The 25,973-nt window shown below is 43.2% G+C and overlaps 4 protein-coding genes across 7 annotated transcripts; 3 read left to right on the forward strand and 1 right to left on the reverse strand.

Annotated features, from left to right (window-relative positions):
* LOC111228934 (collagen alpha-2(VI) chain-like) lies at positions 1-13,412 on the forward strand. The gene is made up of 32 exons (XM_022755047.1): positions 1-170; positions 1,755-1,846; positions 2,037-2,137; positions 2,278-2,421; positions 3,797-4,159; positions 4,270-4,290; positions 4,389-4,454; positions 4,569-4,667; positions 4,783-4,809; positions 4,976-5,002; positions 5,119-5,163; positions 5,316-5,369; positions 5,460-5,522; positions 5,611-5,673; positions 5,780-5,833; positions 5,928-5,963; positions 6,055-6,117; positions 6,267-6,329; positions 6,444-6,506; positions 6,584-6,646; positions 6,753-6,803; positions 6,891-6,989; positions 7,080-7,142; positions 7,350-7,385; positions 7,487-7,532; positions 7,621-7,773; positions 7,868-7,962; positions 8,909-9,090; positions 9,191-9,369; positions 9,474-9,512; positions 11,641-11,975; positions 12,725-13,412. The coding sequence occupies exons 2-32, from the start codon at positions 1,771-1,773 to the stop codon at positions 12,989-12,991; spliced, it is 3,036 nt and encodes a 1,011-aa protein (XP_022610768.1). The 5' UTR covers positions 1-170; positions 1,755-1,770; the 3' UTR covers positions 12,992-13,412.
* A 1,356-nt stretch (positions 13,413-14,768) lies between these two features.
* LOC111229064 (D-threo-3-hydroxyaspartate dehydratase-like) lies at positions 14,769-18,794 on the forward strand. Its single transcript, XM_022755225.1, has 10 exons — positions 14,769-14,824; positions 15,387-15,542; positions 15,647-15,776; positions 16,342-16,492; positions 16,574-16,754; positions 17,487-17,605; positions 17,729-17,855; positions 18,038-18,100; positions 18,183-18,288; positions 18,383-18,794. Exons 2-10 carry the CDS (start codon positions 15,397-15,399, stop codon positions 18,470-18,472), a joined length of 1,113 nt encoding a protein of 370 aa, XP_022610946.1. The 5' UTR covers positions 14,769-14,824; positions 15,387-15,396; the 3' UTR covers positions 18,473-18,794.
* Positions 18,795-19,285: 491 nt separating this feature from the next.
* Positions 19,286-23,871, forward strand: orc2 (origin recognition complex subunit 2). 2 transcript variants are annotated; one of them, XM_022754974.1, is made up of 16 exons: positions 19,286-19,361; positions 19,651-19,722; positions 19,825-19,983; positions 20,923-21,009; positions 21,143-21,232; positions 21,332-21,363; positions 21,470-21,527; positions 21,626-21,939; positions 22,024-22,133; positions 22,251-22,383; positions 22,497-22,593; positions 22,664-22,810; positions 22,895-23,066; positions 23,153-23,214; positions 23,303-23,421; positions 23,524-23,871. In XM_022754974.1, the coding sequence occupies exons 1-16, from the start codon at positions 19,355-19,357 to the stop codon at positions 23,605-23,607; spliced, it is 1,743 nt and encodes a 580-aa protein (XP_022610695.1). In that variant the 5' UTR covers positions 19,286-19,354; the 3' UTR covers positions 23,608-23,871. The 2 variants fall into 2 exon arrangements, with proteins under 2 accessions (XP_022610695.1, XP_022610694.1); XM_022754973.1 differs by having other exon boundaries at positions 19,300-19,403.
* A 64-nt stretch (positions 23,872-23,935) lies between these two features.
* On the reverse strand, positions 23,936-25,899 carry cunh21orf2 (chromosome unknown C21orf2 homolog). Of its 3 annotated transcripts, none has more exons than XM_022754976.1 (7): positions 25,701-25,899; positions 25,539-25,557; positions 25,337-25,350; positions 24,988-25,217; positions 24,711-24,861; positions 24,483-24,582; positions 23,936-24,381 (listed from the first exon to the last, which is right to left on the reverse strand). In XM_022754976.1, the coding sequence occupies exons 1-7, from the start codon at positions 25,775-25,777 to the stop codon at positions 24,217-24,219; spliced, it is 756 nt and encodes a 251-aa protein (XP_022610697.1). In that variant the 5' UTR covers positions 25,778-25,899; the 3' UTR covers positions 23,936-24,216. The 3 variants fall into 3 exon arrangements, with proteins under 3 accessions (XP_022610697.1, XP_022610696.1, XP_022610698.1); XM_022754975.1 differs by having other exon boundaries at positions 23,938-24,381; positions 25,337-25,383; XM_022754977.1 differs by lacking the exon at positions 25,539-25,557 and having other exon boundaries at positions 23,939-24,381; positions 25,337-25,383; positions 25,701-25,751.
* Positions 25,900-25,973: the final 74 nt, after the last annotated feature.

Below are 25,973 nucleotides of genomic sequence, written 5' to 3' on the forward strand. Positions count from 1 at the left end.
CAGGAGAGCGAACGGACGGCTCTTCGTGAAGTAAACGAGCATCCAAGACTTTATACCCCATTTTCTCTTTCCGCAACCCCGTTCTTTCTCGGTTTTCCCGCCTGCTGAGATGATATAATCAACAGAGGATCAGCTGCCCACGAAGATTTAAAGTTATAGTAAGAGTTGAGGTATGTAGCACTTTTACGCACAACGATGTGCCATATTCTGTCCTCTCCCCTTCTCCTGTTATATCTCCGCCTGTCTGTCCCTCTGTCTCTGTGTCTCTTTGCGTGTCGTAAAACTCTCATTCGCTGAAATGATGGTGTTTTCGCAGCCGAATCAAACTGCTGCGCCCACAAATTTGGGATGCGTAAATCCTTGGAAATCCACAAACTACTTGCTTGTGAGAAAAACCTAAGGACGACGTGGACGCTGTCAGTAGTGCTTCTATCTCTAAATACTTTTGCATGATGTTTGGTGCAGTGATATAAAGCTGAGGGGATTCTTCTCAGTCTCCTTGCCTGGACAGTGGGAAAGGAGTGGGAACATCTGCAGGAGCGACTCCTCCGCAGATGTCTGTCCGCTAGAGGGAGCCACAGCAAAGAGCGCAGTTTGCTGTAATGAGCATCAGTTGGCATATTGTCCATCCAGGGCCGCTTGCCGTGTGTAGATCTCGGGAATAGATGCATAGAGTTATGTATAGAGACCAGACCAAAAGGTTTTGGTGACATGTTTCTTGTAGTGTCAGACAGGGTGTGATCTGGATGTGAGGTCAGTCAGCTGCCCTCCGGAGGCCTTTAGAAGAGCCCCACACCCTCAGACGGCCGCAGGCCCCATATTCAATGTGTGTCACTTGCTTTGTGGTTAATTTATTCATCGCTAATTCATCTTGGAATATGCACAAGTCAAATGATAAATGGTCCAAGGGATCAATCATGCACGATTACCTGACTGGTCAGAATTTACTTGGAGCATATCCCTACATAAGTTTGTGTTAAACCAAATGAGAAACATGGGTCAGTGCACCAGGACACTCTTATGGATTAATCCAGCCATGACAGCCTGTGAACCCGGGCTTACTGTGAGAGAAGGGATATCCTCTGGAGGGCAGCAGACTGTGGTCTTGTGACATCCTGTGGTTTATATCCGAAACGTGAGGCTAATTACATTAAAACAGCAGCCTGGTCTCAGCTGCCAAACACAACCAGACTCCAGTCTATTTTATGTCGTCACCTGAGGTAATATGTGTATCATTTTTCTATGGCTTGAAAGGATGAGGTGCTTTATTATGATAAGATTAACCGTGTCGTGGATGTGACTGAACATCCACAGGTCGTCCGCGGCTGTGGCTTGGCAGCGTGTTAAAGAGCTGTGTTTCTCTTGGACTCACGTGATGGCTTCGAACCTATTACCTCACTGTGGCATTCATTTTGTTCCCATGGTAACAGTCAGTAGACATGTGTTCTTATGATTCCCCTTAACTGATACCAGGTGCAGAATGACTTTAGCAATCGGCTAATGCTACATACCGATAATTATATCGCAGGAGAAACGATTCTTCACATCAGAGTTTATTGTAAGAGGCTGTTACAGTTTTGGTGATTTTAAAACACGTTTTCTTTGTTCAGGCTTTAAATTTTTTTACATGAATGTCTTTCCCTTTTTTCTTGATTCTTGACTGTCTATTTTTTATTTCTTTTGTCCAATTAATTTTGAGCGAAACAGAAACAGGTTGTTGGCTCAAACATGTGTCTTGATCCTTTCTGTGTCAGACAGGAGAGCAGGAAGATGCTGGGGTTAGAGGTCATCGCCGCCTGTCTTCTTTTTGGAGCCCTGACTCACGGCCAGCAAATAGAGTGCGCCAGTGAGTGCCATCAAACTGAACTGTAGTTGCTTCACAGCCACAGTAATGTGTCATCTAATGTGTTAACACAACTTCAGTGACTTAACAGGGAACATTTTGTCCTACTGATTTAAATACATTTTCCATGGAGTTTTTATATGTGTTTTTGTGTGTGTGTGTGTGTGTGTGTGTGTCTCTCTGTTCCCTCCAGCGAACAATGAGTGTCCCATAGACGTCTACTTCACCATTGACACATCTGAGAGCATTGCCCTGCAGGAGCCGCCCCCTGGGTCGCTAGTGGACAGCACCAAGGTTCCCGGTTTATCTGCAATTTTTTATTTAAACCTCAACCCGAAATAGCCCGTTTTACAGTGACATCATTTCTAAATGACAGCTGACCAAATCAGCTGCATGTGCCGCACTGTATAACGTGTTGTGTCTTGTTGCTGCAGAAATTCACTGAGGAGTTTGCAAAGCGTTTGGAAGATATTCAGTACAGAGGTGCTGTGCAGATCAAGTGGAAACTCGGGGGACTGCACTACTCCCAGACACAAAATGTCTTCAGTCCCATCGTACCCAAGGACGATTTCATCATTGTGAGTGACACACACACACACACACATATCACATGTATCATCAAGTTAAAGATTAAATTTGTTCAGTCCTCATTTGTTTCATGCCTAACCAAGTGATTAAGTGCTGAATTAGAAACTGGAAAATGTGATTAATGCTGCATGAGACCACATAATGTGCTGGCGGCTCTGAATGGAGGGAATGAGGATGGGTATTTCTGACCTGTGACCATCCTCAGCACGAGTTTGATATTGTGAAAAAATAATATGTTGACAGTTGTTACTCTTGCTCAACATTGCTGCACTATTGAGAATAAGTTTTTTTTTTTACTCTTTTTTTGCACCACATAACTATTAACAACAGTGACAACCAGGGGTGGGCAAAACTGCTTGGGGGACCCTGAGGCAAAAATCAGCTGTGGGCCCCAACAACTAAACAAATTTCAACTAGTGAAAGAAATAAAGAAGCTTTTCGTACAGTGTGTACTGCAGAGAAGAAATGGCTGGTAGCTGCCAGATGGACATTAGTCCATGTGGCCCGGTAGTTTAATGTGCACTATGTGTCCGCAGGTTCCTGAGTTGGTTCCATTGAGAGACCTTTGTCTCCTTTGGTGTTTTCTGCTTCACTGCGTCGTCAGATAGAGACAAAATGCCTTCGTCAATATTAAAGTGACCAAACACTTAGCCTCAAGCAAAGTGTTTTGCCCATGTCATTGTTAAAAATTACCCCTGATCATATTCATTGATGCATTAGAATTAGATTTTTGAACATTTTGGTAATGATCCTCTTTTGTGTGGGAAAGTTAGATGAGAGGATCAGTACCACTCTCATTAAGAACAAGGCTACAGCCAGCAGCCGGTTAACTGGGCCTAGCACAAAGACTGGAGACAGGGAGACACAGCTCTCTTGGTGCCGCCCCAATTAACAGGTTATGTCTCTTTTTTTAATCTGTACAAAAACAAAAGTGTTAAAATGATGACTCTGTGATTTACGGGGGGATTTTGTGCCAGATTTTAGCTGGGAGCACTGATGACAACTTCACATGTTGCTTACCTAGCAACTGCTCCCTCCCAAAAAATAGTCCAGCACATAGCCCCCTGTAAAAAACTGTTGTTTTCACACTTGAGATTTGTGTACAGATGAAATATTAGTGAGCTTTAGAGGCGCTGGTTGGCGGATACTGTTTCTTTTAAACACAGCCAGGCTAGCTGTCTCCAGTCTTGCTAAACTATGCTAAGCTAAACTAACCTTCTGTCGGCTATGTTTATGTATTTAATGGACAGACTTCTCATCTAACTCCTCATCCAGAAAACAAAGTAGTTGTATATTTCCCAGATAATAAAATCGCCGGTTGGTAATCCAGTCTTAATGATAACTCACACTTGTCACTGTTTCCAGAATGTCCGAAAAATAAGGTATTTGGGTAAAGGCACCTACACCGACTGCGCCCTCAACAACATGACCTACCAAATGCTGCGTTCAATCCAAAAACCTTCACCCCTCCGATTTTCTGTGGTCATCACCGACGGCCATGTGACCGGGAACCCGTGTGGAGGCATCAAGGTGGCAGCGGAGAAGGCTCGTGACGAGGGCATCCGGTTATTTGTCGTAGCAGCATCGAGGAACACTGAGGAGACAGGTCTGAAGGAGATCGCCAACTCTCCAGCGTCGGTCTACAGGAGGAACTTCATGGCTGTGGATCTGAGCCAGGGCAAAACCACTATACACACACCGACCATTGATCGCATCATTAGTACAATGGTAACACACACACACACACACACACACACACACACACACATGCACACAGAGAAATATGAGGAATGATCAGTGCCTCTTATGTTCACACCTTGTCTCTTTTGTCTTCACAGCAACATTTAGCGTACACGGAGGTAAGACAGCTGATGGTACAAATAATCAGAAATGTAAAAATTTCAGTTTCAGATTGTTTCATCACTGACTGTTTCTCTTCTTTTCTTATACAACACAGTGCTACAAAGTGACCTGTCTGGAGACAACCGGACCCCCTGGTCCAAAAGGCCACCGAGGACAAAAAGTGAGTTTCACACACACACACACACACACACACACACACACACACCTACAGTATTTATACACCAGTCCCTTTCATCCTCACAGACATTTTCTCCTTTTAACTCATTGACTGCAGGGAGCTAAAGGCGACAGCGGCGATCCAGGTCCGAAAGGAGAAAAAGGTCGCCCAGGAGACCCCGGTATTGAAGGTCCCATCGGTCAGCCCGGTATCAAAGTATGGCGCCATACCGCAACCTATTCACCGTTCACTGCAGCACACAAAATTATTAATTTTGTTTGTGATTATATCGTGATAAATGATTTTTCTTTCCCTTTTTTCCTCTCTATAGGGAGAACCAGGTCTTAAAGGCGACAAGGTGAGGCATCAGTTTGCATTTTTTTGGATCAACATCATCAACTGTCTAAGAAACAAAGAATCAATTACTGTGTTTTTATGTGAATGTTAATAAAGTGTCATATGGTGATGACATATGAATCTCTATATGTGCATGAAGTGACTGTTGATCTTCTGTCTGCCCACAGGGAGATATTGGAACTCAGGGGAAGAAGGTAGGTTTTTTTTTTTTCTATTTCTAATTAACTATCGAACCCAATCAGTCAATTATCCCTCATCCTGGAATGTGATTGGTCTTTCTCCTCTAACTGTCTCGTTTCCTTGTTGTTAGGGTGCTGGTGGCTTAGGAGGACGCAACGGGACCGATGGGCAGAAGGTAGGAACTGTGAAAGACTGAACTTTGAAGAGCAGTTTTTGTTGTACAGTTTAGGGAGCAACAACCCAATTACAAAAATATCATAATCTAATTCTGTAATCTAATTATTTTCTTTTTTCTTTTTTCTTTTTTTGTGTATTCTTGCATTATAGGGTAAAATTGGCAGGATCGGCGCTCCTGGCTGCAAAGGAGACCCAGGCGACAGAGTATGACATTTAACACAGTCTAAGATTATTGGTACACCCGTAGTGTGTTGTGTTATGGCCTCTTTATGGTGTGTGTTTGATGGTTTGCAGGGTCCCGATGGTCACCCCGGAGACGTCGGTGAACGTGGTCCTCCTGGAACTGATGGAGAGAAGGTAAATGGTCTTGTGTGTCCTCGTCAAACACAAACCTTCATCCATCAGGATTTTGGTTAAATTGTCCGTGTTTGTGTCCTGTCTTCAGGGAGATCCCGGACGCCCTGGTAAACCTGGTCTCACCGGCCCGTCTGGAGAGCCTGGACCAAAGGTAAATCGGTCCCTTCCCTGAGAGAGAGAAGAAGGCCAGATGTCATGTTAAACGTAGTGTCGTAGTGTTGGCGGTGAAAGGCTAACGTCTGGTATTTCTTCTGCAGGGAGAGAGGGGAAGTCCTGGATCACCTGGCTTCCCCGGCGGGAAAGGAAACTCAGTAAGACTCAGTCCATCGCCACAGACAGAAATACATTCAAACACATACTCACTCACACGCATCAAGTGGCTCACCTGTACATTGTGTTTCTTAGGGAACTCCTGGACTTCCAGGAACCAGAGGCGAGTTGGTAAGAACCTCAGATTCACCCCTGACCCCTTCTTCTGTCTGTCACTGTCTTTGTGTTGCCTGATGGTTTTCTAATCATTGTTCTGTTCTAGGGGAGAAGAGGGGATTATGGGGCAAAGGGTGGTCAAGGGCCTGATGGAATTAAAGGAGATAAGGTATGAGTCCATTTACACAATCGCACAAGTGTGAAACATTGTGATTTTTTTTTTGCAGTGGCTCAAATTATTCCTCTTCAGGTGTGTTTCACTGAGACATGTTATTCCACCACTAGAGGGCTCATTGCTGATGGTACTGTGTATTTCAGGGTGAAATGGGGCCAGAAGGCTTGAGAGGACTTCCGGGTGAATCAGGAAACAAAGGTACAAAGGTAAGAATGACTGTATTATTATATCTATAATCTGTATATATTCATATGGACATCACGCACTCTTGAGTTTCATTCCCATTCACTCCCGTTGTCAACACTCTCTCCTCTGAACAGGGAGACAATGGTCTGCCCGGCCCCAGAGGACCACCAGGGTTATCAGGAGAGGCTGGGAAAAATGTAGGTTGGAAGTAACATTTGGGCGTCGTATCAACAAGGGCCTCATCTAGCTTGCTTTAACACTGTTTGTAATGTAGGGTACCAGAGGTGACGCTGGTGATGTTGGGCCAAGAGGTGACCCCGGACAGGCTGGACCCAAGGTGAGTATCTGTGTGTGTGTGTGTGTGCGGTAGCATCTTCCCTGCACTGTTTCCAGCTTTGTGGCTGCAGGTCTTTGTCTTGACTGCTCATTTCGTCTCTATTCAGGGAGACCCCGGAAGACCGGGCTTTAGCTATCCTGGACCAAGAGGACCGTCGGTAACGTATACATGCACTTCGTCTCCTTACATTTGTTAGTTGCGGTGACACACTTGGTTGACAAAACTTTCCTCCACTCTTCTGCAGGGTGACAGAGGAGAGAAGGGTAATCCTGGACCTCGTGGCAGCAGGGGAGACTGTGGTCAAAAAGGCGAGCCTGGGGTTAAAGGTCCTCCAGGAGACAAAGTAAATAAGTCCTCGTAGTTGGTGTATGCTATCACTTGAGGAAAGTTTGTGAGTATAGTTACAGCTTTATGATTTCTTTGCTTACTAAAGGGTGATGCAGGATTTCAGGGTGAACCTGGCCTAAGAGGACCGAGAGGAGATACTGGACCTGATGTAAGTACACAAAACCTGCACATACGTCCACTTTTCCTTTCCACTCTACTGTCAAAAATCCAATTGCATCCAACCAGGAAAAGCCAGTCTAAGCCTATGTGGTCATATGTTTACCTGTATACTCATGAGCATTATCTGCTAGCCATCCCAAACCAGACAGGAGCCGAGAGACAGAGATGTGATTGTGTGCGTTCTTGTCCTCTACAGGGAGGTCCAGGCCCTGAGGGAGATCCCGGCCTCACTGTAAGAACATCTCCTCGAACCTCTGTTCCATCACTGGCACGTCAACAGAAACACTCAGAGGATGCAATGGATATAATGATGTGTTTTGTGTTTTCCTGCAGGAATGTGACGTCATGAGCTACATCAGAGAGACGTGTGGCTGCTGTGGTGAGTTCAGCAAGGATCGCTTTGCCATCCGTGATCCGAACGCTCTGATAGGCTGTCGGATCATTACAGTCTGTGTTTTTTTCTGCAGACTGCGAGAAACGCTGCGGAGCCCTGGACATTGTGTTTGTGATTGACAGCTCAGAGTCAGTGGGTCTCACCAACTTCACCCTGGAGAAGAACTTTGTCATCAACACCATCAACAGACTGGGATCCCTTGCCAAAGACCCCCAATCAGCCACAGGTGAACATGAGAACTGAGAAGGAGAATTAGAGTGTGATATTTCAAAATGGCTGCCAGCTTAAACACGTATAAACACGGTTGCTTGTGTTCCCAGGCACAAGAGTGGGAGTGGTTCAGTACAGTCACAATGGAACGTTCCAGGCCATCCGGCTCGATGACCCCAACATCGACTCACTGTCTGCTTTCAAGGTCTCACACACAGGCAGACACAAACAAAACGAAAAACCGCTTTGAAGCTTATTTTTAGGTCGTATCACAGTCTGTCCTTTTGCCTCTTTTGTCCAGATGTTTCGTAATTAATCAAGTCCGATCAGATCACATCTGCTGCTGTCTGCACACACGAGGCAGATGGAAGTCATCACAGTTACATATGTGTACATGTCTCGCTACATATATTTCTGACATTTACGAAAACATATAATCTGGGATGCACAAATGGTAGATCATCTTACTTCTTTTCAATGAACATGGGAACTGTAGTTTATTTAGAGTCGATCCCTACATACACTGTGCTGCTGCTGTAAATACGCTCTAAGACGTCAAAACTACGCTTCCAAAATATTTGAGGTAACTACTTTGTCCTTTTTGAAAATTATAAACTAATTAATTGTAACCTTCTTTTAAAGATGTATGTCTTCAGTAGGAGCCAACAGGCTTTGGGCTGAGTGCAACAGACAGGGCAGGTGGTGTTGTGTATATAAGTATTAAGAGACGCACAAACACAAACACACTTTTCACAGGAATTCTTGACATTAAGAAAAATTCAGAATAACAACACACTTATCCCTTAAGTTAGGTGTGTTTGTAAAAGGTAGGTCAAATATCTATTTGAACTAATATCTTGTGCGTTCATTTAACCTTTTTCTGCTAACTATGTATTTTGAGCAGATGTCCTCATATTTATTGACCTGACTCATAACACAGGGCGGTCGAAAACTGGAAAGTCTACTCGGAAGAGCATTTATGCAATCTGTGTAGCTGGAAGTCTGCTGAAGCTAATATGCTAACCATGCATTAGTACCTTTATGGATGGCAGTGACTAATATGCTTAATAGAGTCCTTATAGAAAACAAATGAATGGATCCCAAGTACTGCACATACACATCACTCACATGCGGCCTTATCCACTATTCAGAATGCAGTGAAGCGTTTGGAGTGGATCGCTGGAGGAACGTGGACTCCGTCCGCTCTGAAGTACGCCTACGACACCTTGATCAGGAACAGCCGCAGAGCCAGGGCCAATGTCACCGTAGTTGTCATCACTGACGGACGCTACGACCCTAGAGATGACGACTCACTGCTCACCTACCTCTGCCGGTGCCTGACACTGGGGCTGTACATTTTGGGGTTTAACAATTAGCATTTGTGGAGAAGATAAAAGTTTTACCTTGTATTTCTGTGTACTGCCGGTGACCAGTGACCCCAGTGTTGATGTGAGCGCCATCGGTGTCGGAGACATGTTCGACCAGCCTGAGGAGAATGAGAGTCTGAAGAGCATCACCTGCCAGAGGGACAAGAAGGTGCAGGGCATGAAGCGCTTTGCAGACCTCGTGGCCGACGAGTTCATTGACAAGATTGAGACTGTGCTCTGCCCAGGTACACTCTTTACAGAAACACACATTTTGGTCAGATTGGCTGTGAGAAGTTGTTTCAGTTTTTGACCAGATCCTCTGACTTTCTGTCTCTGTCTTTGGTTTCAGATCCTGAAATCGTATGCCCCGATCTCCCGTGTAAATCAGGTAAGATTTTGAAACATAATGCGTCAAATAAGCTTTGGCTTTGCTTTGTGTCCTGTTCAAAGTTTATACACGTTCTATCAACATTTAGGCCTGGATAACCAGTATTATTAAGGCGTCAGTATCTTTTAAACAAGGTGCTTGTTGGATTGTCAATCGGCGTGAACAAACTCATTTCACGTGGCATTTGGAGGTGAGAAAGTATGCAGGTTGTCTCTCTCAAGCTCTGTTTTTACATTCTTCACGCATCTTCTTCCATCACTTTTTCTGGTGCACGACCAAGTGTAACACGATGAATGAGGAAAGACTGTCTGAGTGTGCGCTGTTATCCCCTTTTGTACGATTCATCGTGTCTCATCCCTCTTTATGGTGGCAGGTAAAAATATTTTTTCATTTATATGTGTCCATATGTTTGAAGCATACTGACGCCTTTAATCTATTGCATTAGATGCACTGTGGCTTCAGCTGAGGTCAATATGTCTGTTGTATAGCTACTCCTCTTTTGCTATGGAACAATTGATTTATGTGGCAATACAACCAACAGACAAGACCAAACTTGCCTTTTTGTGCAACTCGTCGTACGTCCGGCGTCTTAGTTGGCTGTATTGATGCGTCGTGTCTGTGGGACCCCGCCCACAATGTTATTCCGCCCACTTGTTGCAGGAGGGGGCATCACTGTGGGGCAAGCCCCTCTCCCCTGGAAGCCACTGGCCGAAGAGGGCAACCCCACACTGGTCCCCACCTCTTTGGAGGGTGTGGCCAACCTGCTGAACGGCCTGAGCGAGCAGCAGTACGGGGTTGGCGTGGCAACCATGGCGTACACAGCCCAGAGAGCCAAACTCGCCCAGGGAGCGGACAGACAGCAGTGGACCCAGCTGTTCATCGACTCCTTCAAATATGTCTATGGAGACATTATGGGAGACCCAGAGAAAGCCATAGGACTCTGCTAATGCTAATATGCTAACCATGCTACCTCGCCAATAAGGCTGCCAATGACTAATAAGCTTTCTGCTGGACATAGAATAGATTTTATTAAGACTGTGGGCATTTATTTTAACTCTTTGGGTGCAATAAACACCTGGGCTGATGCATGATATGAAGCTGGCCCTGTCATAACACATAGCAGCAGCCTTATGTATGGTTACTGTATATGATGGGCCAAAAGTCAAAATGTGGATTCATGATGTTCCCTCACCTCATAGAGTATTTTTGATTTAACATACATAAGTGGCGCTGTCTCTCAGAAAAGTATGTCTGTTAGTAATATGATACATATCATTTCTTCCACCTTAGTGGAGGAACATTTTCCATTCACATGGAAAACGGATGTCATCCATTTGTTGGAGGCAGATTCCTGTGTAGAGCCATTCATGGTGCTCCTGTATAGTGTACAGTGGCTCTTTCATGAAGCCTCATTTCCACTGTGAATCATGAGCTCGCTGAATCACTCTGATGACTTTTCTTTTTTATTTTTATTTTGCTGTTTTGCACATATCCATGGTTACGGCCGTTACTTTTGTCTGTGAATGACTCATGTCGATGGAAAAGCCATTACATGTGGAAAATATCTGGTGTTATACATATCACAATATACAGTGCATGAGTCAGAAGTTGGTGTATGTAGATGTTTGGTTAATTGACTTGGCACTGACAATGAAGGAACTATTGTATGTTATGCCCTTGATTGGTGCATGTTTTTTTTTTCTTTTCTTTTTTTTCTTTTGTTTTTCTTGCATGTGGCTTGGCTTGTAAAGTAGGATGACTAGAGGAAAATGACCACAGAGCGGCTTCAACCAGATGTTATGGTATCATGTTAGCTCCGTGACTGCAACTTGCTGATGTGAACTATGTTGTTTTGTATAAGATGGAATGTATTCTTGTTTTTCTAATGTTGTTGCAAGATAATAAAATGGTAGAGCAAACTAAAAGTGCTTTCTTGAAGAGGCCACTTGGAAATCTGAGAGGTTTTTACAATAAATCAGACAAGCTGGACTGCAACTAGCATGTATGGAAGTATAGCATGTTACATCAAATTTTTTGCTGGCTTTGATCACTGAGCATCTGTGTTCCAGCTGGAGCTCATCGAACACCATGTTTGATGTAAAACCTTATGTATGTGTGTCTGTTCCAGAGCCTGCCGTGGCTACCTGTGTTCAGCGGCCAGTGGATTTGGTGTTCATGTTGGATGGATCTGAGAGGATGGGACTGGAGAACCACCGCAGGGCCAAAGAGTTCATCGAGAATGTGGCTCGCCGCCTCACCCTGGCCAACGGCGACTCAGACGAGAGGAATGCCCGCGTGGCTCTGATCCAGTACGGCAGCCCTACAGAACAGAGGGTGGAGTTCCCGCTCACACACAATCTCACAGTGATCGCTGATTCACTGTCACGTGTGAACTACATGGACTCCTCTTCTGCTCTGGGCAGCGCCATCATTCACGCTGTCAACAATGTGGTGTTTATAAAGGTATAACAAACACACACACTCCAATCAGTTGCCAATTAGCTTAGCTTCAATACCAGGCACATGGAGGAAACAGCTAGCTTGCCTCTGTTCATAAAGTGACAAACCCACCTACCAGTTACTCTAAAACTCACAAATTAAAACATATCTTGTTTGTTTTAAATGTAAAAACTTATATTAAAAAATTATGAGTTGAGGTTTTCTGGTGAATTACATGTGGGAAACAGGGACTGCTACGAGCCAAGAAAGAAGTTTTTCAGTTTTCAGTCTTTATGCTAAGCTAGGCTAATAGCCTGTTGGCTGTAGCATCATATTTAACATACATATATGTAAGCGGTATCAGTCTTCTCTCTAAATCTCAGCAACAAAGTGAGTAAGCATATTTCTAAAAGTGTAAAACTTTTCCCTTAAGTACAGAGCCGGAGCCTGGAGGTGATTAGTTCAGTTTAGCATAAAGATTGAAGGGGAAAACAGCTGATTCTCTCCAAAGTTCAAAAATACGACCGACAAAACCATTACCACACTGAATGTGTTTCAGCTGTACACAAAGAGAAATCATATGAAGATTTATGGTTAGCCGTTTTTCCCTGTTTCCGTCTTTATGCTAAGCTAACTTCCTCCTGTCTTAAGCTCCATATTAACGCGTAGATTTAAGAGCCATAATCAACCTCTCACTTCGACTACTGAAAGACAATAAGCTAATTTCCTAAAATGTTGAACTATTCATTTAACATTGTATGTTGTGTTTGTAGAATGAACGCCAGGCCCGTCGCAACGCTGAGGTGGCCTTCGTGTTCATCACTGATGGTATCACAGCCAGCGGGCAGCTGGATGAGGGCATAACTGCCATGAGAAGAGCGGAAGGCGTTCCCACGGTGATCGCCATGGGAACCGACACAGATGAAGAGGTGCTGCAGAAGGTGTCACTAGAGGACATGTCGGCCATCTTTAGAGGAGCTGACTACAACATGCTGAACAAACCCTCATTCTTTGAGCGCTTCATCCGCTGGATATGCTAGTGAGGAACTGTAACGCTCTACGCCATAGAATTAGAATCCATAGAATGAAAGAAGAACCTTCCTTCAGTGTAAACGTAAACACATCAGTCGTAATGATGAATGATCGATGTAAGGCACTGACATGGCTACATATACTGTTTTTTTTATTGGTGAAGACTAAATTGCAAAAGCCAATACAATACACGTAGCAGCAGCACATACAAAAACCTAGGCTCGTAACGTCATTTGAAATTTGGTTGTTCTATTTGTTCTAAATCCATGGTCAGCACTTCCAACCAAAGACACTCATAAGAATCCCAGAGATGAGGTGTATGATTATTGAATGTGTACGAAACAAATTATATGCTTTATGTTGTTTTTATTTTGTATTGAGTTTCAGTTTTCAGAAAAGAATTTCTCTCTCTCTCTCTCTCTCTCTCTCTCTCTCTCTCTCTCTCTCTCTCTCACACACACTCTTCAAAAAAATCACATTATTTACATTAAAGGTGCTAAAATAGAAAAAGAGGACAAAGCCATCCGACTGGTTCTGAAAGCTTTTTTTTTTACATCATGTTATGCTGTAATTACTGTAGTTCATTCAGGGGAATAAAAACATGCAGAGATGTCATCTCCAAGGAAACAAAATCACAAATAAGTGCCCCACATTCAACCACACAGGAATCACACGCATGCCCACATGAATGCACAAATACCGTCGTGTATTGACAGACATGCATAAAAGAACCAAATCTGTAAACATGAAGTCCAAATAAAGCCTAATGTGGTCACCCCAATACTGGGTTTTGTGTTTGCAATATATATATATGTGTGATTTGATCCATGTGCATTTGTCATTAAATCACTGTAAACTAAACAGCAAAGAAGTGGCTCTGGTAGTGACTGTAGTAAAGGAAGGAAGTATAGAAAACATACACAGTACAAACATACACACTTCCCACTACTGGAATATAATATTTATCCCCTCTCCATTTCATGCAGTCAAGTTTACAATTGGCTATTTGTGCATCTGGTTCCCTCTGCTGGACAGAGAAATACAAAGCACCAAATCTTCCACTGTATGTATGGATATACCTATTGTTGCAGGATAGTCTAAATTACATTTGGAAGGGAAATACTGTACTTTTAACCCCACTGCATTTATTTTACAGCTTTAATTATGAGTTACTTTGCAGATTCAGGTGATTAATATAAAACATAACAAATCACATAAAATCAACCTGTAGATTTTCACATATTCAGTTCTTTGCTCCACTTTTACCACCTGCAACGTTTAAGTAATATGTACATTAATGCCTCGCTAATTATAATCCAACTTTATCCAAAATGAGCCATTCTGTACTTTATGTAGCCTATTTTTACTTATGTAAAAATTTCAATGCATGTGCTGCTTGCTGCTTTTCCTTCAATAAACGCTCTGCTTTACATTAATGAATGACCACATGTTGTGAAGAGGTTTGTCCACTCAAGGATGCCGTAGGAGTAACGTGATCACAACTAGTGGGATGTTCGAGCGATTTTTCCTATCGAGTACGAATCTCACATGTATCGAGCACTTCGAGTTTTCAGGCCGCGAGAGTTCAGGACGTGTCGTCTGTGATGCTTTTAATTAATATGGTTGGCAGTTGGTTTGGTATCATATAAAAGCCGAGAAGGCGCGGGTTGTTGTGGGGATGCAGGCTATGGCTATTTCCTGAAGGCAAAAATGTGTAAGTGTAAAATCGATTCGTATCGAACTCGACAAACGTACGAGTAGAAAATAGTCGTTCGTTCATTTTGAACCAACTCTAACCACAACCTCTCGCATATCGGCAAAAAAATCACAATCACTGAGTGGTAAGTCATCTTTAATGATAAGTGACTCCGTCTACTTTGAACTTGCGTTTATATATATATTGAAGTGTCATTAATTGCCGAGAAAAAAAAAGTAGAGCATCTTAAATCAGGTCTGTTTGTGGAGACTTAAGTTTCATAGTAATAGTGGCTGTGTATTGTTTTTATTCTATTTTATTTTGGTTATTTAATGGTTTTTTATGTCATTTAAAGTTGGTAAGAATTCAGTGGAAGAAACTAAAAGCCTCTTGGTATTTAATTTTTTAAGGTTCAAAGGTCTCTACATTTACATAACCTGAAGCATTGCAACACTACACAGAATTGGAAAAACGAATTTGTGTGTGCTGATTTGCTGGTATGTTATTTATATACGTATCACATACCAGTTTGTCTATGTATGTTTGTTATTATAAGAATAGTGTCACTGTAGGACTAGTATGTGAGTTGAAGCCAGTCATGCATAAGGATTTAATTGCATGAGAATTATTATGTGTGTGTGTGTGTGTGTGTGTGTGTGTGTGTGTGTGTGTGTGTGTGTGTGTGTGTGTGTGTGTGTTTGCTCCAGTGCTGCCAGTATGGAGGGGGAGCCCCTCTCAGCCCTGTGCACCCCTGCTCTGGTGGTGGATGTGGACAAAGTGAAGAGAAATGCCCAGAGGATGATCGAACGCTGTCAGAAGCTGGGAGTCCAGCTTCGGCCGCACATGAAGACACACAAAACCCTGTACGAACACACACTCTCACACCCGCACAAGACGTTCATATAGCTCAGTCACATTTCGAGGATACTGAACAGGTCTGTCTCTGTGTGTTTGTGTGCATGTCTAGTGAGTGTGCTGACATAATGACAGGTGGATCACGGAGGTGCATCGTGGTCTCCACACTCGCAGAGGCCTGTTTCTATGCCGACCACGGATTTGATGACATCCTCTATGCATACTCTGTTCCCTTTGATAAGGTTCTCTCAGCTCACACTACACCTGTGTCCCTGCTCTCTTTCACACACAAACTACTGTATGACTGATGGTACATCAGAATCAGATTTGTTTGTCACTACCATGATATGCATTTCAGCACACAGCGAAATACTGTACCCCACAGATCAGGGTGCAGGTCACATTTAAAAACAACAAAAGACACGTTAAACACAATGCATAAAAACATAAAGGAGCATTAAAAACGTGTTTATAAGAGCAGCTTAAGATAAGATATAAAATATGTATAGCACATACTTAATATTTTAAGTATGTAGAATGGAAGTGGGACACAGCTCACCTCTTCCACTGGAGACATTACCCATCATAGCTGGAAAAGCACAGGTGCAATTAATTCATTTAACTAAGAAATCATCAAAACAGTGATTGATTCCTTTTATGCCAATTAACTGATCATTGATTATTATGGATATCAACCTGCAGATCAATGCAATTAACATTAATTTCACATAAATTCTTATAATTATTATATTCACTCTTTATGTTCCACTTGCATTCATTTATGTCTGTATATGTGTGTGGTTGCAGGTGGAGCGTTGTGCAGCCCTGTCAGAAAGGCTGGACCTCTTCCAAGTTTTATTGGATCATCCTGATGCTCTGGAGCAGCTCAAAAAGAGACCCCTGAGAGACGGTCGGCAGTGGCACGTCTGGCTGAAGCTGGACTGTGGCAATGGGAGAGGTAAACAGGTCGGGAAACCACTTCGCGGCCGGTCATCAGCAACTGAGCGCCTGCTGATTGTATGTTTGCTCTCTGTCGTAGCTGGTGTCCTGCACTCAGAACCCGAGGCGCTCGGTCTGGCTCAGGCCATCGCTGAGACGGAGGGTGTGCAGCTGACGGGGGTGTACGCTCACTGTGGGAACACCTATAACTGCAGAGGAGTGGAGCAAATACAGACTGTTGCCCAGGAAACCACCAGCTTGACTCTGCAGTTCATGGAAAAGTAAGACAAAAGTAAACTGGTAATGTTGTGTGCTACTGTAGTTAAGTTGTTGTTTTTTTTTTGAGGAAGTGCAGTTATTGTTCCCTCCTGACAAGTACAAGTTTCTTTGCTTCACAAAAGTCCTGTTGTTTTGCTGCTGTGATTGCAGAAGAGAGGAGAGTAAAGTTGATAAGAAAGAACTTTAAACTTGTGACACCTCAGACGGATTAACGCTACTTAAACCTTGCTTATTTACACTGACCACCTTTTCCTTATTAAGCTTTAATAGATTCATATTAACAATAATTTAAATAACTACGCAAAATGTGAAAGGTGTCGCATGCCACTCCTTTTAGCTCGTTCCTTTGTTTTTTTTTACTGTTTTGTTTCAGTCCCACCACCATCAACAATGTCTTTTCCAGCAGCAGCAGTTTTCAGTGGAAAAGCTCTGATAAACCTGCTGCTACAACATTGCTCCACGTCTCCATGGTTCATGTGTATATAACCACCTGTCAGCTTCTTCAGATAATATATCAATGTTAAGTTTACAGCTTGTTGGGTTTCTCCAAGTTGTCTGAAATTCAATTCATGCAGGTTTAAGTTGTTTGATTTTATTCATAGTTTTCACATTATGGGGAATAATTGGCCTGAGCAGATAGTTGTTACAAGTACACAAGCTTTTAGATTTATGTCTAATGAAATGCTGTATTGATATGATCATTAATTTTACGTCTCTGTGTTTGTTTCTGGCAGACTGAAGGCTGTTGGCATCACCTGTAAATCCAGCATTGGCTCCACCCCTTCCTGTAGTCACCCAGTCAAAGACATGGCGCAGCTCAGCGAGGTGCATCCTGGAAACTACGCCTTCTATGGTGTGTGGAAGGATGTAGATGTAGTTATATCAGGTTTCCAGTTGAACTCAGCATAATGGAAAAAAAAGAAAAAAGAAAACTGAGAGTCACCAAACAGCAGTGATCATTTCTGGTGTGTTTTAGATGTGCAGCAGTCTGTGATTGGCTCATGCAGTCTGGAGGACGTGGCTGTGAGGGTTTTGACAAGGGTCATTGGACACTGTCCTCACAGGAACCAGCTCCTGATTGACTGTGGATGGAGTGGAATCAGGTGCCTTCTTTAGTAGTTTTTAGTTGACTCTGTATTTGCAGATGGGACAGGTAAACTGCTCAACACTGTAGGCTGATACAAGATACATTCATGTAAATCACCACTACATTACTGACTGTCAGCTCTGTATTGAACATGTGATTTAAACTGGGCCCTGACATATTATTTCTCGCCACTCTCAGTCTGGATGGAGCTGGAAAACTTCCCACTGGATATGCTGTGATTGAAGGCCACCCGCACCTCAAGTAATGCTATTACTCTTACCTTTAATCTCAGTGCTCAATTTAAAGTGTGACTGAAGTTCTGATGAGAGACTTTTCCCTCCAGGTTGTTGTCTATGACGCAGGAGCATGGTAGAGTGGAGCCCATCTCAGGACCGCTGGACTACAGCAAGTACCCCCTCGGCTCTCTGCTCACACTGATCCCCTACCATGTAAGTTGTGTGCAGTGTGGAGCTAAGCTTACTGCTTTATCAGTTTCATTGTGTCACTCTCCTCTTGTCTGATCATCTCTGTTCATTCCTGTAGTCTTGTGCGACAGCAATGATGCACACCGTGTACCATGTGCACTCTGACGGCCGTCTGCTGGGGAGGTGGACACCCACTCGCGGATGGTGAACAGCTGTCCAACTGTTCACTAATACATAACTTTGTAAGGGTAGCTAGAAATAACACTGAAAGAAGGACTTCTTGAAGCAAGCTGTGACACCTCGTAACCATCACCTCTTCTTTCCTCTGTTCCTGTGGAGTAAAACATACGTATGAGTAGTAGAATTTAATTTCAAATTATAATTGTAGACATTTTCCACAACTACTGATTAAATAACAGTATTACTTTTGTAGACCTATTCCCTAAATGTCTTTGAAGTGGGAAAAGAAATGTAGAAAAAATACACACCTGTAAGCTTTTGAATGTTGAAATAAATCAAAGTTGCAGGACTATATTGTCTCATCATCATTTAATCAATGTCACTTTGTAGTGAAATGTATCAGTATATGCTGTGGCCGAGACAGAAGCAACAAATGCCAGTAGACGACGTATGTGCCCACTTGGTTAAAAACCAGTGAATGACAATGCAAATATACTTCCAGTTTCTGCATCTTACTGTAAACAGCCTTAGTTATTCCATATACCTTAATAGAGACCCTGTTTGATAAATGTGCACTTGTCTTTTTAATATTTACATTTTTGTTTTGTACATTTGTTATTATTATTATTATTATTATTATTATTATTATCATTATTGTAGTTGTTGATATTAAAAATTCATTCTTCAGTAATTTAGAAAATGTGAGCAGTGAGTAGTTTTCATGGCTGTATCTATGGGATGTATCCATGGTAGATTCGCAGTGCGAAGAGCATTTTGGGAAATGGTGTTTTCACTGCAGCGACCGTTGTGATTGGCCACCGTGTGACCTTTCACTTGTCACGTGGTTTAAAAACTTCAGGAGGATGGCGCGGAAAGTTGTCACACCACGTCTTAGTTCAGCTCGCAGGTCATGAGAGGTTTGTTTACATCTCCCTCGACTCATACTGACATTTTACCGAGTAAGTTTCCTCAGTTCCGATTTTGTTTATTTGTGCTCCGCTCCTCTGTTTGACTCTGTTGTTGTTGTTTGTTGTTGTTGTTGACCGGCCGCAGCGCTTCTCCGCTCCCTACACACTAACGTTACACCGGCTAGCTAACGGTCTAATGTTGTCACCATGAATGGCGGAACTTTGCTAAATTAAAAGACGTTGTTAGCGGTGTGTGTTGTCGTGTTGTAACCGTTGTTGTTGTTGTATTTCCCTTTAGTCATGAGTGTGTTGGAGGTGAAGTTCGTCGGGGATGGAGATGTCCTGGAGCACATCGTGGACAAACAGGAGGGTATGGACAACACAGTCACTTCTCCCGCTTACATGTTGGTGTTTATGAGGAGTGACCTGACCTCCCTGTCTCTCTAAACCTCCTGCCCGTGTGTGTTGGCAGGTGTGCAGAGCAGCGGCGGGTCTGTCCAGAAGATGGTCACGTTTAAGAGCCCGGCCGGACGGCGGGCCAGAGGGGATGCAGAGGGCGATGATGGGGAGGAAAACGGAGTCTGTGATGAGCAGAATTATATCCAGGCTTTAGGAGCAGACAACGCAGAAGGTGAGTGAGACAACTGTAATTTTTGAAACCCCATTATTCGTAGTAAACTGTGCTCATAGCCAACCAGTTCCAGGTTTATCTTCATCTCTCTTTGTGTTTGTAGAGCCCTATAGGGAATATACAACTTTATATTTTAGAGGGATGACTTCTTCTTCTTCTTCTTCTTCTTCTTCTTCTTCTTCTTCTTCTTCTTCTCCTTCTCCTTTTCATTTAGGATATTTTAAATTAACAGAGGGACTTCCACCTGCAGCCACATAGTGCAAAACAATACACCTAAAAATATGACTAGTGGGGAAGGATATTGACAAATCTATATTTAAAGGTTTTATGTTTTCTTATGGTTGATGTAATTTTAATCCACCTTAGAATATAACAAGTAGCAAGCGAAAGGTTTTGTTTTTGTTTTTTCTAATTTTCTTTATGCATTCTTTTTCTTTGTGATGCAATTGTTCAAAGTGTGAATTTGAGACTGTTATGTTTTATATGTTACCTACTGGTGCATCATCTTCCCCTAGTCGTTTGTTTTTCTGATGATATACATGGTAAAAACAGGCATGTAATGGCAAAGTTTTTATAATAGTTTTTCCTAAAATCTCTGGTTGCAAAAAACAATACACTTAGCTAAAAGTAATGCCGTCTAATACAACAACGGTAATAAATCCTACCTTCATTAAGGTTATAATGATGATAATATTGTTTTTGTTGGAACTGTTTTGGAGAGGTGTTGGTTAATCTTGGAGGCTGTGGGTTTTGGTGCTGTTGTACATGTAAGTCAGTGAGAGTAGACTGGGTTCACAACCAGTGTATTAACTATCATATTATCACAGATGGTCCATTGTGGAATGGTACAACGTACATTAGCATGAGTGCTGCTGATGATATAGAAAATAGTAATTGAAAGTGGTGTTGTATTATTTATTTTTTTTCTTGGTTTCACAGAGGATGAGGAGGGTTTGTCCAGAGTGGCTGGATCTTCCATTTTCACTTTTCAGAAAGTTAAACGCGGCCACAGCATGGCTCAGACTGGTGAGACCCTCTATTAGTCACACACTCTGCATCAGAGATACTCAAACCTTCTTGTATCGTGTAGCAACAACTAGATTTGTTATTATTAACTTGGTTTTTATTACACACTTTGTTTTTGTGTTTTTATTCATAGCAAGTGAGTTGGCACGGACTCCCGGGAAAAGTGTGACCTTCAGTAAGACTCCAAACGTTGAGCCCTCCACTCCCACCAGAACAGGCCGTAGTGAGTCCAGTACATCCTGCCTATGTCTTTGTGTACATCCTATCCAGTGTCCATTTACATACAACTGGGTCTATTCCTTCTCTCTCCCTCTCTATCTAGACCACAGAGGTGAAAGCAGGACGCCACAGAGGGTGAGACTAGGAGGCATTTTTCTTTTTGCTGCCATTTTCCTCTGTGGTGTGATGAGGTGGCTCTGCTGCTGTGTACTCAGTGTAAACTTTGCTTTCTGTATGACAGAGCAAGAAGGTCCAGTTTGTCTCCACAACACCTCACAGGCTCAGGAAGAGAATGACGAGTGAGTTTAACATGTGTGAACGTAGCTTCTCTTCCTGTTACAGTAAGTTATCTTAACTGAGACTTTAGCTGTTTTCTAAAGCTGTTTGACATTTTCAGCTCCAAGCCTTCGCTCAGACAGCGACAGTGAGCTGTCCCCCTCAGACTCCGGGGAGGAGGATGAGGATGAAGATGGGATAGAAGAAGAGCAGAAAGTAAAGAAAGAGGATAAGGAGAACATAAAGACTCCAAGAACATCTAGTAAAGGTTTATCTGCAGCTCTGTACAAGACACCTGCCAAGAAGAGCAAGAACACTCCTGAACCCCTCAACCAGCCCAGTATGGTTGAGGAGTATTTTGAAGCCCACGGCAATTCAAAGATCTTGACATCAGACCGCACCCTCGAGCGCTTACACACCCCTAAACTCGACAGGGTCAGTATATAACAGGCAGAAGTTTATATGTATTAATGCTGCTTTCCCAAGTTTTTTGAGATAGTTGTTGTTTTGCGTTTGCAGGAGACGCTGGTGCAGCTTTTAGAGGGGAAGACCTCCTGCTACTCCACAGAGATCCAGCAGCTCCACAGCAAACACCGAAAGCACTTTAGCAAATGGATGTTTCAGTTACAGTGAGTGCGGTTTGCCCTTTTTTGTACTGAATGCTTTTTTGTAGCTTTGTGGTTTTTGCATGTTAAAATTGGTACAAGACAGAAAGCGTGTGCGTGTGTGTGTGTGTGTGTGTGTAGGTTAGGCTTCAGTGTGCTGGTTTACGGTCTGGGCAGCAAAAAAGCTTTGCTGGAGGACTTCCGTGTGTCTCACTTGGCTCAAGAAATCCATCTTGTGGTTAATGGATTCTTCCCTTCCATTACTCTTAAATCAGTTAGTATCCTACACATTTATATCAAAAATAAAACCTTAAATAAAATAGGAGCAAGTGGATCAAAAGTACAAATGACACTCGTCCATTTTCCTTATATTTGTTTTCATTGCAGATATTGAATGCTCTGACATGTGAGGTTCTAGAGCACCAGGGAAGTTTCCGAACACCCTCAGACCAGATCCAGTTCATCGCTCAGACCCTTAAAGACAGTGAGTGTGTCTCTGTTATATAGTTTGTGTTGAAATTATGTGTGTTTTACAATTAAGCGTGTCCACGCAGGCCCAGATCTCCATGTGTACCTGATAATCCATAATATCGATGGGCCGATGCTGCGAGGAGAGAAGACCCAGAGTGCACTGGGGCAGCTGGCATCTCTCCCCAACCTGCACTTAGTGGCTTCTTTAGACCACATCAACGCTCCACTGGGTAGGTGTTTGTAAGTGTGTCTACTGCAGAGTTAATGGTGTTGAAATGCATCCTTGAAGCTGAATGTCTCCTGTGCGTTCCCAGTGTGGGACCAGTTTAAGCAGAGTCAGTTTAACTGGCTGTGGTGGGAGTGTGTGACGTTCCAGCACTACACAGAGGAGACGTCGTATGAAAACTCTCTGCTGGTGCAGCAGACTGGCGCGCTCGCTCTGTCCTCCCTCACACACGTGCTCCGCAGCTTGACGCCCAATGCAAGGTACCGCATTCATGTTGCTGCAATGAGCTGTTAAAGGCCTGGTGCTTCTCTTCAGCTTTTCATGGTTGTGTCTTTTATTTTTGCAGAGGAATTTTCAAACTGTTGGTGCAATTTCAGCTGGAAAACAAAGACAATCCGTCATATACAGGTGCACACACACATTCAAAACAGATTTTTCTGTAAAATGTGATGTATTTGTGATGTGATTTTTAATGTTCTCCTGTCACCGTGTGCAGGATTGTCATTCCAAGATTTCTACCAGCGTTGTCGAGAGGCGTTCTTGGTCAACTCTGACCTCACGCTGAGGACTCAGCTGACTGAGTTCAGAGACCACAAACTGATCCGGACACGCAAGGTGGAGCCGTGTTTCATTTTAGACGTCTCAACTCCTACTCAGTGCCATTACGCTGCAGCATCTAGGTGTCTGTCACTTACATTTACTCCCATGATTCTCCAGGGCGCAGATGGAGTGGAGTGCCTGATCGTCGCTGTGGACGCGAGCACGTTGATGGATTTCCTGGAGAACGAGGAGGGTGACTGAGAAGAGGAGGCTTTCGACCTCACGTGTCACATACAATTCATGAACTGACAGTCCCAGCCGTCACTACATCTGATATGAGACATGCACCCAGCTTCCAGGCTCTGCACAGTTTAAATTAATGGTTTAAATCAGATCACTGATGACATGTCCTATGAGTTGTCCTAAATGCCCCTTTTGTAGCACTGTGATATTCACACTCTGCTACTGAATGTGTACATGTTTTCTGCTAACATCTGTGTAATTAAATTCAACACTGAAAGTTAATGTATTGCAATTTATTCTTTCTAATTAGAGAAATAGATTTACAGATAGCAAAACATACATTCTTTTGTTCTTACAAGGCAGATAGGCATGCTGCATTAAAAGAAAAAAAAAAAAAAGCCAAAGCCAAGGAAATTTTTCAGTACTCTTCCACATGTGAAAACTGGACCACAAAGACAAGCGGTCAGTGAAGTCACGTCACGTGCCATGCTTAGTGGAATCAGGAGGTAACAGGAGGGAGGGTGGGGGGTGGTTAGGACCTGTTTCTAATCTCTAAGGATGAGATTTTGGTTTGGACGTGGAAAAGGGAGTGAGAGGTTTGGCCCTGAGTGCAGGCTGTGCAGTGTTTTATTGTGTGATGTCAGCGGTTTTCTGTGTCTGCAGTGAGTCTTTTAGTGTCTCTGAGTCCAGTGTGTAAGTGTGGAGCCGGTTCTGTGTAGCTGTGTGTACGATGCGAAGCTCCTCTTCATCCAAATCGTTCAGCAGCAGCAGAACTGCATCGAGAGTGTGTGACTGAAAATACAATCAAAGTGATTAGTTGTTTGCGGACTTGAATAGAAAAATCAAAGTCCTTTTGAGTTTTAGGGAAGCACTGTTCAGAGATGAGACGCTACCTTTTTCAGAGACGATCTGCTTTCTCTGGTTGATGGAGAGGAGAGAGAGGGGAACTTGTCTCTGGAGAGGGGCTTCATCCCCAACTCTTCCCTGATTTTACTGAAAACAAAAATCAAGAGGAAATATGAGAATATTTTATCTTAATATGTCTACATTAATTTGACAGTTTTTTTCAGCCATGGAAAGTTTAACTTCTGTGAATGTTAATGTATAACTGTAAGGCTCACTTGGTCTCCTCCATGTTGTAGTTGAGGGCGTCATTCTCTGTCTCTGCTTCTGGAAGTCCGTTGGAGGAAAGCTGGTTTTGGACACTGCCTGGGGGGGTGGTGACGACTTCACCCTCCATGATAGCTAGTGAAATCTCATCCTCTGTCACTGCTGCACACACAAAACATACACACATATAGGTATGAGGTGCTCAACACTGTTACACATTTACAATTTCATGACAACTGAAATTTGGAGGGGGGGGGGGGGGTTGCTGCAAAGATGCTGCACACTCACGCAGGTTGTCCAGCCTCTGGAGACGAGGGAGGCAGCGCAGGACAGTCAGGCGATACTGGCTGGACTCGGGTCCACAACAGGGGTTCTCAGCCAACCAGAGCACCTTGAGACTTGTCAAGGAGCGCAGATGAGAGAGCTCAGAGAGAGAGGGGATCATATTCCTCCTCAGGTAGAGCTCACACAGAGACAGACAGCCAGCCAGAGGAGCGAGAGACGAGATGCGGTTGACACTAAGGAGAAAGAAAGAAGGTCACCGCCAGGATCCAATAGTCATCCAAAAATGATTCAGCGCAAGCGTCACAGTGCGGCAGTGTGAACAGTAACGTGGCTGTTTGTGTGTCAGACCCACCTCAGTGTCAGCACCTTAATGTTGGGCATTTGAGAGAAGATAGAAATCTATAAAGACAGGGTATACAGGGAACGCTTGTATTATAACATACATAAAACTGCAAAAAAAAAAACAATAAAAAGAAGAGTAACTAAGTCGATTACAGCATAAGTACTAGTTTCAGTGTCCCAACAAACACGATCTGAACTGTATGACTACTCACATCAGTGAGGTTGCATCCCCTGGAAAAAAAAAAAAAAAGGGAAACGTATCGTTACCACAAATAAGAGATATACAAAAAAAGATGCACCTGCCAAACCTGGACCATCAGCATGCAAAGTAAACACCATCTAAAATAGTGGTCTGCTAAAATTTAAACACTTACCAGCAGTTCAGTTTTTTCACGCTTTCCAAGTCGGAGGCCTTGGCCTTAGCGAGAACCAGTTTCCGTGTTAGCTTCATAGCTTATCACCGAACTTAGTCGACAAGAAAGAATAATTTTAATGCTCTAGATCTGCGCAAACAACAAAGGCCGCATCATGACAAGCTAAGTGGACAAACATTTCAACTCAGCAGCAGGGATGTTGTCGTCCACCACATTGATACGCATGCGCGTATCTACTGAGGCGTCCTTAGTTACGGATTTCCATTTCCTTTA

The sequence above is a fragment of the Seriola dumerili genome, unplaced genomic scaffold (genome assembly GCF_002260705.1).
Source record: "Seriola dumerili isolate Sdu_G_001 unplaced genomic scaffold, Sdu_1.0 BDQW01000226.1, whole genome shotgun sequence".
Lineage (NCBI taxonomy): Eukaryota > Metazoa > Chordata > Actinopteri > Carangiformes > Carangidae > Seriola > Seriola dumerili.

Excerpts from the sequence above, each read along its gene's own strand:
- orc2 (XM_022754973.1), top strand. The coding sequence starts at position 19,355 with ATGAGAGGTTTGTTTACATCTCCCTCGACTCATACTGACATTTTACCG. Across the intron at positions 22,811-22,894 it reads CCACATCAACGCTCCACTGG|TGTGGGACCAGTTTAAGCAG; the intron begins GTAGGTGTTTGT and ends GTGCGTTCCCAG. Across the intron at positions 23,422-23,523 it reads AACTGATCCGGACACGCAAG|GGCGCAGATGGAGTGGAGTG; the intron begins GTGGAGCCGTGT and ends ATGATTCTCCAG.
- cunh21orf2 (XM_022754975.1), bottom strand. The coding sequence starts at position 25,777 with ATGAAGCTAACACGGAAACTGGTTCTCGCTAAGGCCAAGGCCTCCGAC. Across the intron at positions 25,218-25,336 it reads ATTAAGGTGCTGACACTGAG|TGTCAACCGCATCTCGTCTC; the intron begins GTGGGTCTGACA and ends CTTTCTCCTTAG. Across the intron at positions 24,382-24,482 it reads GCAGATCGTCTCTGAAAAAG|TCACACACTCTCGATGCAGT; the intron begins GTAGCGTCTCAT and ends TTGTATTTTCAG.
- LOC111228934 (XM_022755047.1), top strand. The coding sequence starts at position 1,771 with ATGCTGGGGTTAGAGGTCATCGCCGCCTGTCTTCTTTTTGGAGCCCTG. Across the intron at positions 5,834-5,927 it reads CCGGCGGGAAAGGAAACTCA|GGAACTCCTGGACTTCCAGG; the intron begins GTAAGACTCAGT and ends TGTGTTTCTTAG. Across the intron at positions 7,386-7,486 it reads AGGGAGATCCCGGCCTCACT|GAATGTGACGTCATGAGCTA; the intron begins GTAAGAACATCT and ends GTTTTCCTGCAG.
- LOC111229064 (XM_022755225.1), top strand. The coding sequence starts at position 15,397 with ATGGAGGGGGAGCCCCTCTCAGCCCTGTGCACCCCTGCTCTGGTGGTG. Across the intron at positions 16,493-16,573 it reads GGACTGTGGCAATGGGAGAG|CTGGTGTCCTGCACTCAGAA; the intron begins GTAAACAGGTCG and ends TCTCTGTCGTAG. Across the intron at positions 16,755-17,486 it reads ACTCTGCAGTTCATGGAAAA|ACTGAAGGCTGTTGGCATCA; the intron begins GTAAGACAAAAG and ends TGTTTCTGGCAG.